Here is a 12,616-nt window from a genome sequence, read left to right as displayed (position 1 = left end):
TAGGGAAATTACATAGACAGTGATCTGTCAGATACAATTATATGAAGACATGGTGATTAGATAATACGTGATTAGATACATCATGAGCCTTTTGTTTCCTGTAGATTATTTCGGGTCAGTGCGAGATAAACAGATGAGGTATCACATTAACCATCTACAATCAGCCAAGTCTAGTATCCAAGTATAGCGTGTAAATGAGAAAAAAGCATGTCCGAAACAGTGGATAGAGTGAAGGCAAGGGGAGTGCCAGAGCATTTTGTCCCAAATATAGAAGGGACTTGACTTTTGAAAAAAGAAAAAAGAAAAAAAAAAGAGAAAGGAAAAAGGAAAAGGTCATATGTATGTCCACCATGAGCTTCTGAACCCGAGATAGTCAAGAGACAACAAAAAAAAAGAAAAAGAAAAAAAAAAGATGTTGCCGTCTCTTTCTGGCACCGCATCCCCTCAGACTACACGGCTCGGGACCTTCTCGGTGCTGCTGCTGCTGAGGACGTCCTTCTCTGAGTAGACCTTGCTGTCGAGGTCCAGGCGGGCGACCTCGGCCTCGTCGCCGTCGATGATCTTGGCCAGCTCCTCGAGGGTCGGACCGCGGGTCTCGACGTACATGAAATAGACAAAGACGACCTCGCCAAGGATCCAGCACTAGAGCAGAGAGGGGCAAGAGGGGGAAGAGGGGGGGAAAAAAGGTCAGCATAATTCTTTTTTTTTTTCTTTTTTCTACGAATTCTTTTTTGGGGATTCTTGTTCGGGTAGCTAATATGCCCCCCCAAAAGAATGAGTCCAAAAGAAGACTTACCGTATAGATCAGGTACAGCTTCCACAGGTGGCCGGTAAAGTGCTCAAATGCGAGCGGGTTGGCGTAGATGTTGAGGGTCAGGCTGGCCTGGACGCAGACGTTCATGATCATGAGCCCCTTTGCGCGCAGCTTGTAGGGCAGGACCTCGATGGCGTAGCCGATGAGCAGGCCGGACCAGGCGAGCGAGTAAAAGATGCCGTGGATCCAGATGAAGAAGATCATGGCGAAGCGGGCGCCGTCTATCCCCCTCTCCTCGTACAGGCCCGAGGTCAGGGTCCAGAAGATGAAGGTGCCAAACATGCCGCCGGTCGCGGCGAGGAACATGGGCCGGCGGCCGACGCGGTCGACGAGGAGCGCCATGCTGATGGAGACGATGGTGGAGAGCACCGTCTGGCCGCCGGCCAGGCCGAGCTTGTCCGTCGAGCCCTTGACGCCGGCCGTGTCATAGAGCACCGCGACGTAGTTGGAGATGATGGCGTTGCCGGACCACTGGGAGAAGACGCCGAGGGAGATCAGGATGGCGAGCCGGTAGCGATTTCCCTTGGTCCTGAGGAACTCGGAATACTGTGTTTGAGGCAAAGTCTGTTAGTGGATGTACTGATAAAAACCCCCCTCGCAGTACAAAAATAATCCCTCTTTTTTGGCAATGCAAAATAAAAGGGGGGAGCCCCAAGCTCAGTGGCATGAAGCTCATCTTTGACTCACCTTGCTAGCGTTCTTGTGCTCAAGCTCCAGCTTCAGTGTGTCCTTGATCTCGTGGTACTCAAACTGAACGGTAGGATGCTGAGCATCACCGTTGCCGTGGTATTTGGCGAGCATAGCAAGAGCCTGATCGTGCTTGTCCTTGGCGATGAGGTAACGAGGAGACTCGGGAACCCAGTAGATGAAAGAGAGCTGGATCAGGGATGGCAGGCCCTGGATGATGCATGGGATACGCCAGCTCCACTCGTTGGGGATGTAGTTTGTGCCAAAGGAAAGCCATGCCACAACTGTATGGTAGATGAAAAGATTAGCACTTGCCAGAAAAAAGAAACAAGAAAAAGAAAATAGTGTATCTAATATGATGTGGTAACGGAGTGTACTGACTGAAAGCGCCAACGTTCCAGAGGCAGTTGTAGACTGTAGTCAAACGACCACGATGCTGGGGGTGGCAGATCTCGGTGAGCAACATGGGGGATGCAAGCTGAGTGAAGCTGTTTCCAAAACCGAGCATCACACGTCCACCCATGAAGGCTTTCAGAAAGAAGCTTGACGTTAGTCAAAGTCACATCCATGGTACATCTCACCCAACGAATGCACCCAGACAGAGCTTACTGGCAAGGTTCTGGCAGCATCCTTGAAGGATAGCGCCGACAATCATGATAACACAGCCAATAACGATGGGGATCTTGCGACCAAAATGGTCAGTGAAGAAAGGCCTGTCCAAAAAAATCTAAAGGTCAATTTTCAAGATGGTTTCTATTCATAAAAAAGAGAAGAAGAAGAAAGAACTAGCTCAAAGAGCAGTGTTGGTTAGTCAGGCACTTACACGAAGAAAATAGAGATCATGCTGCCAATCTGATACAGCGCTCCGAGCAAGCCGAGCATCTGGCCCTGGGGGTTTCCAAAGTAGTCCTTCCAGGTATCAAAGGCCTGGACACTGTTGAACAGCATACTGTAGCGAGTGAGAGTCACATTGGTCAGCAGTCTAGCTCCGGGAGCCAGCACAAAAGGGGGTACCCAACGATATGGCACATACCCATCGTAACCCGTAGTGGCAGATGCAACACAAAGAACAAAGGCATAGAAGTAGAGCTGACGGAGGCCGGGCTCCTTGGTCCACGAAACCTTTTCGAACCGGGGAGCCTCTTGCTGAGCCTGGATGGTGGCCCCCTCGTTGGGCTTTTTGGAGAATAGCTTGGACATGATGGCCGTAAGAGCTGGCCCCTACGTCGGTTGACCAGATGTACCAACAGGGAAAAACGGACAATGGGACGCACAATAAAAGAAGAAAACAAAAAAAAGTCCTAGCCGGTACAAGAAGCACCACCTTGACTCAACGTCTTAAAAGACTGGGCTTGGCTTGGCTTTGCTGGCCTGAGCACGATTGGTGCACAAAGTGAAAGACGAAAAAAGTAAAAAATGGAGCAGGTCCTCGAAGCGGAGGGGGGGAGGACGAGGTGAAGATATAAGAGAGATGAACTACCCCGACACAGAATACCCTTAAAACTCCATAAACATGGATGTATGAGCTTAATTCTGACTGAGCAAGGTCAAATGGACTGACGGACCGAGACAAATGTAATTAGTATAGGACCACACTGGCGTGTTGCGTTCTTTTTTTTGTTCTTGGACCCATGTATCAACCGAACTTCATGCGGGAGTTTTGCCATGTAGCCAGGAGGGGATCCATGCTACGGAAAACGGTTCGTTGGAGAAGTGAGCCTGTGTATATGAGGGGCACAGGATGGAAGAGAAAGCACGAGGTAATAAAAAACAAGTCTAACATAAAAAAAGAAAAAGGGTAAAGTGTTCGCAGGGCATGGCGGTACAAAGCTAAAGGCGGCACAGGGATGTCCCTTAAACTTCCGGTAAAATACAACCAGTGGAACTTGGATCGTCGAGTGCCAAGTCGAGGTGGTGAGGTTGTATTAGTCGTGTTGCACTTGCACCTGGGTGGTCAAGTTTGTTTACTGTAGATGTTCCAGTGCATTTCCCAAAAGGATTTCCCGGTCATTACTTATTTGGTTCATTCGATTTTCCATTGAGACGGCTGCTGGTTTCGCCGCACATCCGACTTTTTTTTTTTTTTTTTTTGCCATCGACAATGAAGAGCAACAGGTCCTGAGTGGTCACAATGTCTCTGATGCGAGACTGGTCAAGCTCGGGAAGCGTTTTGGAAAACGAGCGAGTCGTGAACAGTACAGCCCCATTTGCTGCTGTACCATGGTATAAATGTGGGTTTGAGTTTAGAAGTTTAGAACAAATCGGACCAAGGTTTGGGCTTTGGCGCTGTACAAGTTGAGGGGTAAAATCTGGGGGATGCGCCATTAGTCTCACGGCTATCCTCCACTATATTCCCTAGTGATACTATCAGAGATCCGGGCTCCATTGGTAGCTACACCTGCCTTGACTTGGGATGACCTCGTCGCAACCACGTGTTAGTGGGAAGGAAACCTTTGGACAACCTCTGGTGTCTGTATTGTAATCTTCGGATGATCGGAGCTTATCCAGAGAGGCAAATAAATTCGAATGGTAAACCTTCTCGGCTATTTAAGCAGGAAAAGTAATCTTGGTATAATTTACGATTGTAGTATGATGACGATATTTGTAGGAAACACAGCAGATAATCAGTTCATTTTAAGGACTCCATTCGGGCCATCAAGGAACGGCATGGCTTGCCTGCATATTATGCGGTAATATGCAAGCTCATGGCATGGCTTCCCATATATTAGAAGGCACGATATTTGCAACTGTGCTTTTATCCCTGTATTTTTGGGATGTTTAAACAATTCAACTGTCTGTGAGAAGCTTATTGTATGTAATTGGGTACCTACCGAGGTACTTTCGAACCCCGGAAACGCCATCCCGATCCGCATCACTGTGCCACTGTGTATCAAGAGGTTAGACAAGCTGTACCTACCTTACTCAATGCTCTTGTGGAGAACTCCCTCCTCTCGCCGCCATTTTTCCGCTGATGGTGGTGGGTATGAATGAATAATAACCAAAACCAGCAGGAACCGTCGTGAAGAAAAAGAGAGAAAATGCCAACTAGAAAGGATGAGACAAGTCCTGACAAGCTTTTGTCTAAGACTTTGACAAGATGATGACCGCATAAGCGTTAATCACCAAGCTATATGAGCACTAAATGCATACCAAGAAGGATATCAGCTTGGCTTTGGTCTAGAGAAGAGAGAGAGAGAGAGAGAGAGAGAGAGAGAGAGAGAGAGAGAGAGAGAGAGAGAGAGAGAGAGAGAGAGAGAGAGAGAAAAACGAAAACGTTTCCTATGCTGTCCATGCCATTTTCGGTGTTCAACGGAGATCGATGGGTCCGGCCAGCAGCCCACAGGTCCTGTCTCCAGTGGCATTTTAGGCTGAATTGGAACTCCTCCTACCTGGCAAACAAAGCAACTACCCTCGCTACCACTTGGCGGTGATCAATAAATAAAGTTGGCGGAGGCAGGGACAACGGCCCGAACCAGAGACACCACGCGTTTGGAAGTAGGTAAATTTGACTGAGCTTGCTCAATGGATGAGTCTTTTTTTTTCTTCTTCTCATTCTGTATATTGTGTTGTCTTTTATTTTCCCTCCAAATTTAAAATCCTATGACCACTTTTTGAATGAGTAGACCACAAGTTCTCGTCAATTGATTTCGTTTTTCAGATGAATAGTCTCCGACGAGGGAAGTCATGCATTTTCAAGATTAGACTACTGTAAAGGCAAGGAAGAGCCTGGTTGACTATAAAAATTGACGGGTATAGATAGTGATTTATCACGTGAGAACGTGCATGGGCAGACCAATAGTCGTCATGAATTGAATTGGATTACCACTTTACGCGCTTTTACGCTTGGCTGGCGCGTTTCTCAGCGACAAGTCTTGGAAACCATTCGGGTGACGATGCTTATAATAGCGACGATAATTTGCCCGATCATTTTCAACCCATAAAACGATTTCAAGGCAGTAAGATATCCTTCGCTTACTTGACGCTGCCCGCAATTTTCTGTTTTCACTTTTCTTTTCATACCATGGCCGGGCCTTCGGGGGCTGCTCCCAAGAAACAAGCCTCGCTCCTCGGCTTCTTCACGCCAAAGACGGTCAACGGCCTAAAGAGACCCACTTCATCTCGACCGAGCGCAAGTGAAGAGGACGGGGAGCGTGCTACCGATTCATCCCCTTCGTCGCGAGATAACGCCCGGAAGCGCCCACTGGAGCAAGACCCTGACGCTGGCAACACTCGCCGACCAAGGGCCAGCAAAAGGGCAAAGAACGTTGTCGTCGACGATGAAGATGACGAGGGCGATGGCGGGGACGATGACGATGACGATTTCCAGCCAGATCCCGAGGCCGAGGCCGATTCTGAACCAGTAGTAGCTGCTGATGATGGCACGGCCGGAGTCTCTCAGTCGTCGTCGTCGTCGTCCGCAAGTAGAGCTGGCCGATACATCTATCAGGAGTCCCAACCGAAGGGACGGACCAAGACCGACGAAATCGGCGAGGCACTTGATGCTGCCACTCTCCGAAAGAAGCGAGAACTCCACGACAAGTTCGTCAAGAAACTCGGCCATCCCGAGGCAATGTCAAGGTGGGGGAGTGCCGGGCGGGGAGAACAGGAGACGGGCGCGCAAGATGAAGACGACGGAGATGCGGCAGAGGAGGAGCCGCCCCTCCCACCCAAGGGCAAGAAAAAGGTGGCCAAGTCGGGTAAACTGACGCCCATGGAGCTGCAGTTCCTAGAAATCAAGAGGAAGCACATGGATACGATCCTCATCGTCGAGGTCGGCTACAAGTTCCGCTTCTTTGGCGAGGATGCCCGCGTGGCCGCCAAGGAGCTGAGCATCGTGTGCATACCCGGCAAGTTCCGCTATGACGAGCACCCTTCGGAAGCCCACCTCGACCGCTTCGCCTCGGCCAGCATACCGGTCCATCGACTGCCAGTTCACGCAAAGAGGCTCGTCGCCGCCGGTCACAAGGTCGGCGTTGTGAGGCAGATCGAGACGGCAGCCCTGAAGAAGGCGGGGGATAATCGCAACGCACCCTTTGTACGCAAACTGTGCGAGGTGTATACCAAGGGCACATACATCGACGAGATGGGTGAAATGGAATCCCAAGCCGGAGCCTCAGGGGCGCACTCGGGGGGCTACCTTCTGTGCCTCACCGAGACAGCGGCAAAGGGATCCGGGACAGATGAAAAAGTCGATGTTGGTCTAGTAGCAGTGCAGCCTGCCACAGGAGACATCATCTATGACAGTTTTGAGGACGGCTTCATGCGGAGCGAGATAGAGACCCGACTTCTGCACATCTCGCCCTGCGAGCTGCTTATTGTGGGCCAGCTCTCCAAAGCTACCGAGAAACTAGTCAAGCACCTCTCGGGCAGCGCCAGTAATGTCTTTGGCGACAGGACGAGGGTCGAAAGGGTGGTCAAGGGCAAGACGACACCGGCAGAGGCCTCCTCACATGTGACCAAGTTTTATGCCGGGAAGCTGAAGGGCAGTTCCCAGGACGACCGAGCTGCCGTGTTGCTAGACAAGGTCCTGAATCTCCCCGAACCAGTCACTCTTTGCCTCTCTGCCATGATCACGCACTTGACAGAGTTTGGCCTGGAGCACATCTTTGACTTGACAAAGTACTTTCAGTCTTTCAGCACCCGGTCACACATGTGCATCAACGGAACGACCCTCGAGAGTCTAGAGGTCTACCGTAACGCGACCGACCACACCGAGAAGGGGAGCTTGTTGTGGGCTCTCGACAAGACCAAAACGCGGTTTGGCCAGAGAATGTTGAGGAAATGGCTGGGTCGTCCCCTCCTGGATAAAGAGCGTTTGGACGATAGAGTCACTGCGGTGGAGGAACTCTTTGAGAACCGCAACAGCCCACAGATTGAAAAACTACAAAAACTGCTTTCCAGCATCAAGACCGACCTCGAGAGGAGTCTTATCCGCATCTTTTACGGCAGGTGCACAAGGCCTGAGCTTCTCGCCGTTTTGCAGACCCTCCAGAGGATCGCGGTGGAATATATTGCCGTGAAGGAGCCAAGTCAGAGCGGCTTCAAATCATCACTCGTCAGCGAGGCTTTGGCTTCCCTTCCTCGAATCAGGGAGATCGTGGTCTCGTACCTGAACAGGATAAACCCCGACGCTGCCCGCAAAAACGACAAGTACGAATTCTTTCGCGAAGAGAGCGACGAGACCGGGGACGACGGCGAGGACGAGATCACTACCCAGAAGATGAGCATCGCCGCCGTCGAGCAGGAGCTGGATGCACATCGATCAGATGCGGCCTCAACCCTGGGCCGCAAGAAGGATGTCGACTACGTTACCGTCGCCGGAATCGAGTATCTGATCGAAGTCCCCAACACCGAGATCCGCAAGGTTCCCGCGTCGTGGGCCAAGATTAGCGGCACAAAGAAGCTCTCCCGCTTTCACACCCCTGAGGTTGTGCGACTGATCGCCGAGCGGGATCAACACAAGGAGGCCCTCGCTGCCGCCTGCGACGCCGCCTTCAAGGCCATGCTTGCTTCCATTGCAAACCAGTACCAGCCCCTACGAGACGCCGTCTCCTCACTGGCAACCTTGGACTGTCTCCTTTCTTTTGCACAAGTAGCAGCCCTGCCAGGTTATAGCAAGCCCACCATCCTCCCAGACTCACACCCGCCCACCATAGCCGTGGCAGGCGGCCGTCACCCGATCGCAGAACACACCCTCCCCAGCGGCTACATCCCATTCACCACGACGCTCTCCTCACCGGCGCCCCTGGCCCACCTCGTGACCGGCCCCAACATGGGCGGCAAGTCGTCCTTCGTCCGTGCACTGGCCCTGCTCGTGCTCCTGGCCCAGGTCGGCTCCTTCGTGCCCGCCGACTCGCTGCGCCTGACCCTCTCGGACGCCATCTACACCCGCATGGGCGCCAGCGACAACCTCTTCGCTGGCGAGTCGACCTTCATGGTCGAGGTCGGCGAGACGGCCGCCATCCTGCGCACCGCCACCCCGCGCTCCCTCGTCCTGCTCGACGAGCTCGGCCGCGGCACCAGCACCCACGACGGCGCCGCCATCGCCCACGCCGTCCTCGACCACGTCGTCCGCCACACCCGCTGCCTCACCCTCTTCATCACCCACTACCAGAGCCTCGCCCGCGTCGCAGAGGGCCTGGGCGCCGGCCTCGTCCGCAACGTCCATATGCGTTTCACCTCGTCCCGTGACGCTAAAGACGACGACGACCAAGATCAAGACGACGACGTGGGTGAAAACATCACTTTTCTCTACGAGGTCGCCGATGGCGTCGCTCATCGATCCTATGGTCTCAACGTTGCCCGTCTCGCTAGGATCCCTCGCAAGATACTCGAAGTGGCTGCGCGCAAGTCGCGGAAAATGGAGGACGACGTCAGGGCTAGGAGGCTCAAGAGCGCTACAAAGCTCTTGGAGGTCTTGTTCCGAGGAGATGGCTCTGAAGACCACCTGGAGCATCTACTGTCGAGTATCGAGCAGCTTTGAGCCGAGAAATCTTAGAAAGTGTCACTACAATGTCTTGTACCATACCTCTTCTTGTAATAATACATCAGAACCATGTGCAATGTTTTCTTCCCTTTTGAGCTAGGTACCTGTGTTGTATCTTGAAACTTTGCAATCGTCAGGGCATGTGGTTTCAAGTGGTCAGTTCGTCCATATCGTTCCTTGCAAATAGGTCTTGTACCCCAAAGCTGTCGATTGTATCTATGCGTCTCGATTCTTTGACTATGTAAGTAGAAGCAATGAAACAAGACAAAGAAGATTGGAACAGAGGACGTCAAAAATCTGTTGAACCCAGAGGCTGAAACGACTACGACAAGCCTTTTTTGCCCTATTGCTTGCACCCAGTGTAGGTAATCGCGACTAGAATAACTAGATCCCCATGCAACATCAATCCCAATGTACTAACGTTGATGTGTCAAGGTATCACCCGGGGCTGAAAATTGCAGAGTCAAAGGGCCAAATCTGGAAAGAAGAACAAAAGAAATAGGGAAGAAAGGGGAAAGTAAGGGAAAGAAAAGAAGAGGCCAAAAGAATTATACGACCCCCAGAATCAGTTAGCGGGAGCAGCAGCAAATCCTCCTGAGCCTCCGGTGTGACCCTGGCACAGAATGCGCCCTTCTTCAGCTGATTTTGCGATCTGCCGTTACAGTAGACCGAGGAAGTATGTAATATTGCAAAGAAGTCATTTCAGAACCGGCATAGCATGATGACTGCAAACCTATAATATGTTAGGTCACGGCCCTCAAGATTTGTCCCGGATACTGCTAGTACGTACCAATCACTCAGGCGATGCTCATGCGTTTGGGGTTCTTGCGTACTGAAGAACCAAAATAGGAGTACCAGCAGACTCTCACAGGATGCGGGCGGCAGTATATGCCCGCCTATGTCCCAGTAGTTCGTGGTCGATGTAACGATGATGAAGTGACAGGCAGAATAAGGAAATGGAAAGTATCTGGGGAGACTCGGACTGACGGCACAGGCTGAACTATACGTAACTTGGTGGTACAAGAAATGGCACCATAGCCGTATGCCATGGTACGGATACCACTTGTTGATCCTTCACCCTGTCCTGATAGCTTCAGAGCTGGAAGTCAATATGCTCGCCGTTGTGCTGGAGGCAGACCTGCGCGGCATTGACAGGAGAGTTATTGTGTTGCATAGCCTGGTATCCGTATCTACCACCATTGATGGGTTGGGGGAAAGTGTTTGTAGGGGTTCGATCTGTGCTGTCATATACTGAGCCATGAAATTGCTGGTATGCTGCACCCCGGCCCTGCATGTAAAGAGGATTGAAGCTGTTGCCGTCGGCGGTGGGCGGCGGTATCATGTAACCAAGCGTGAAGTCTGGCTGGGTGATAGGGCCACGCAAATCCCGCAAGTCACGTAGGTGACTAGCGTGGCTCATGAAGGGATATGAAATATGCTTCGGAGTCTGGGTGGGTGGAATCATCATAGAGTTACTGTCAAGTTGTTGCAGTGCTGGTCGACGATGGAACTGGAACCTATACCCAGTGAGCCGAGCCAGTCAGACAGCTGAGGATTTACCGTAAAGATCTGCAAAAAGTCTTCTCACCTTGTATCGTGAACAGGACTGACTATTCGATCTGTATTAAGCGTCAGTTCCGACTGGGGCTCCATCATCAAAAAGACAACTTCACCACCAGAAAGATGCACTCACTGATGACGCACGAATTGTCATCATCTTGGAAAACATCTCCTGTGTCTGGTGCTGTGTTATCCATGTCCCAAGAGTCATCGTCGAAGCTCTCCGAGATTGAGTTCATGGTTTTTGTAGACAGGCTTTCGTGAGAGCCGCCAGAGTTGTTTCTCGCCGGTCCGCCCCTGACTGCTACTTTTGTCCGGCGCTTGCCGGTGAGTTCCTGATCCGGATCCGGGCGGAGTGGCCTCTTGCGCTTCCGGTTGCCCTGGAGTTCGGCCTTTTTACTCACCTAATGGATATTTTCAGCGGCTGGACAGCAGATTCGTGAGTATCAGGGGGCATGAACTTACTGGACTGCCATCCACCGAAGGCGTGGCATATATGTCGCGACTCCGTTCGAAGTTGCCAATGCCTTGCCAGATACACTCCGTAGGCTCGATTGCCTCGGAAGATCGCTTCATGTTGGTTATGACGGACTCGTGCTTGCGTTGGTTGCGCTTTCTTCTCTGATCAGGGGTAGCGGAATCAAACACAGCCATGCCGGGATACTTGATGCCCTTGAGCTTGCTGACGGTCGATTCGCATATGTCTTCGGTGGTGTCAAAGTAAACCAAGTCTGTCACATCAGAAAAGTCTGTCTCAAAAGTCTCCCACTTGTCAAACCTGTCAATTCTGCTGTCGAAATCAGGAAACTGGGCGGATGATCGCGTGCGTCGAGTAGTAGGTGTCTCAAAAACGGGCTGACTGTGACGACCGGAGTTGGTTGGACGGAGCCGCATGGGACCAAGCTCCCATCGCATGTTGTCCATTTCTTCAACAGGCTCGGATTTTACCGAGGCCTGTCGTGAAGGTTGTGAACGCGCTGATCTAGTCTGCAGCAAGTCGGCGTCAGTCATCTGCCTATAAGAAGAGCCTGCGATTGACATATATTCTGCACTCACTGTTGCTAGTCCTCCCTGACCTCGAGACTTCTTGACTCGACGCTCCTTGGATGTAATTCGGTCCTGAAGGAGACCATCAATTCCATTCTCAGCATACCATTTCTCGAAATCCCTCATTTTCTTTGCAGCGTTGATATCGCCAGCCTTTGCCTTCATGTCAGTCGTGAACCTGCAAGAAAGATGGCCTTTTGACGAGATATGCGTCAAGAGATGGGAAATGTCGGAGAATTGGCCTTTCTTAGGACACAAGTCGCATAACAGAGGAATAGCAGACTCTTCCGTAGAGGCAGGCTCCCGACGACTAGAGCCGGAACCCCGGGATACCATGTTGTCCTTCGTGAAGTGCTCTAGACAGTCAATGACAGCCTTGCCGAAAGATGTAGCACGTCACTTGAGATTAATGAGCTTTTCGATGTTGCAGGTCAAGAAAGCTTGCTTAGGCAGGCCTGGTCGAGATCCGGCTGTGAGGCCCGAGTATGTGCTTAGAGAGAGGCAGAATGGCCTCGAAAGCTTCTGAGTGACTTTTTGCTAGCCTCTTCCCACACCATGTATAGAGGGAGAGCAGGGAGTGCCGCTAAGGCAGTCTATTAGTCTGGGTAAAGATGTTTGGAGGTGTCAGTAAAAGGACACATTGAGGCAGATCCAGCGAGATCCAGTAGAGTCTTATGGCCAAGAACTCACAGTATGATGGTAAGATGAGACAGATTAAGTGTCCAGTTTCGAGCCCTAATGCTCAGAGGGAACCAAGTAGCTCTATACTACCCAGTTGCGAACTGTCCCGAATATCTGGCGATGAGGATACCTTCGGAGGGCCTTCGTGAGCGGAGGCTTCTAACAAACGGTTAAACCACTATAATAAGAATCAGATATCTTAAGAGAAGGTCAGCTGAGAAATAGCCCATGTAGGGTAGGCGTGCTACTCACACTTACGTTGTAAGCTAAAAGGCAGCATATACCATACCAGTGAGAGATGCCCCTGGGTTATCTCTGGCAGCTTTGGGAAAGCTGCGTGG

The 12,616-nt window shown here is 51.3% G+C and overlaps 3 protein-coding genes across 3 annotated transcripts; 1 reads left to right on the top strand and 2 right to left on the bottom strand.

Annotated features, from left to right (window-relative positions):
• Positions 1-444: 444 nt before the first annotated feature.
• PpBr36_07646 (uncharacterized protein) lies at positions 445-2,701 on the bottom strand (the record flags this gene model as incomplete). The annotated part of the gene is made up of 7 exons (XM_029894781.1): positions 445-642; positions 797-1,360; positions 1,502-1,785; positions 1,883-2,029; positions 2,111-2,214; positions 2,325-2,450; positions 2,535-2,701. 7 exons carry the CDS (start codon positions 2,699-2,701, stop codon positions 445-447), a joined length of 1,590 nt encoding a protein of 529 aa, XP_029748048.1.
• A 2,821-nt stretch (positions 2,702-5,522) lies between these two features.
• Positions 5,523-8,984, top strand: PpBr36_07645 (uncharacterized protein; the record flags this gene model as incomplete). Its single annotated transcript, XM_029894780.1, has 1 exon — positions 5,523-8,984. The coding sequence occupies one exon, from the start codon at positions 5,523-5,525 to the stop codon at positions 8,982-8,984; it is 3,462 nt and encodes a 1,153-aa protein (XP_029748045.1).
• Positions 8,985-10,080: 1,096 nt separating this feature from the next.
• Positions 10,081-11,930, bottom strand: PpBr36_07644 (uncharacterized protein; the record flags this gene model as incomplete). Its single annotated transcript, XM_029894779.1, has 5 exons — positions 10,081-10,504; positions 10,576-10,606; positions 10,681-10,951; positions 11,013-11,534; positions 11,604-11,930. 5 exons carry the CDS (start codon positions 11,928-11,930, stop codon positions 10,081-10,083), a joined length of 1,575 nt encoding a protein of 524 aa, XP_029748046.1.
• Positions 11,931-12,616: the final 686 nt, after the last annotated feature.

The sequence above is a fragment of the Pyricularia pennisetigena genome, chromosome 1, assembly GCF_004337985.1.
Source record: "Pyricularia pennisetigena strain Br36 chromosome 1, whole genome shotgun sequence".
In the NCBI taxonomy this organism is placed as follows: Eukaryota; Fungi; Ascomycota; class Sordariomycetes; order Magnaporthales; family Pyriculariaceae; genus Pyricularia; species Pyricularia pennisetigena.
This window is presented reverse-complemented; position numbering and strand designations above follow the sequence as displayed.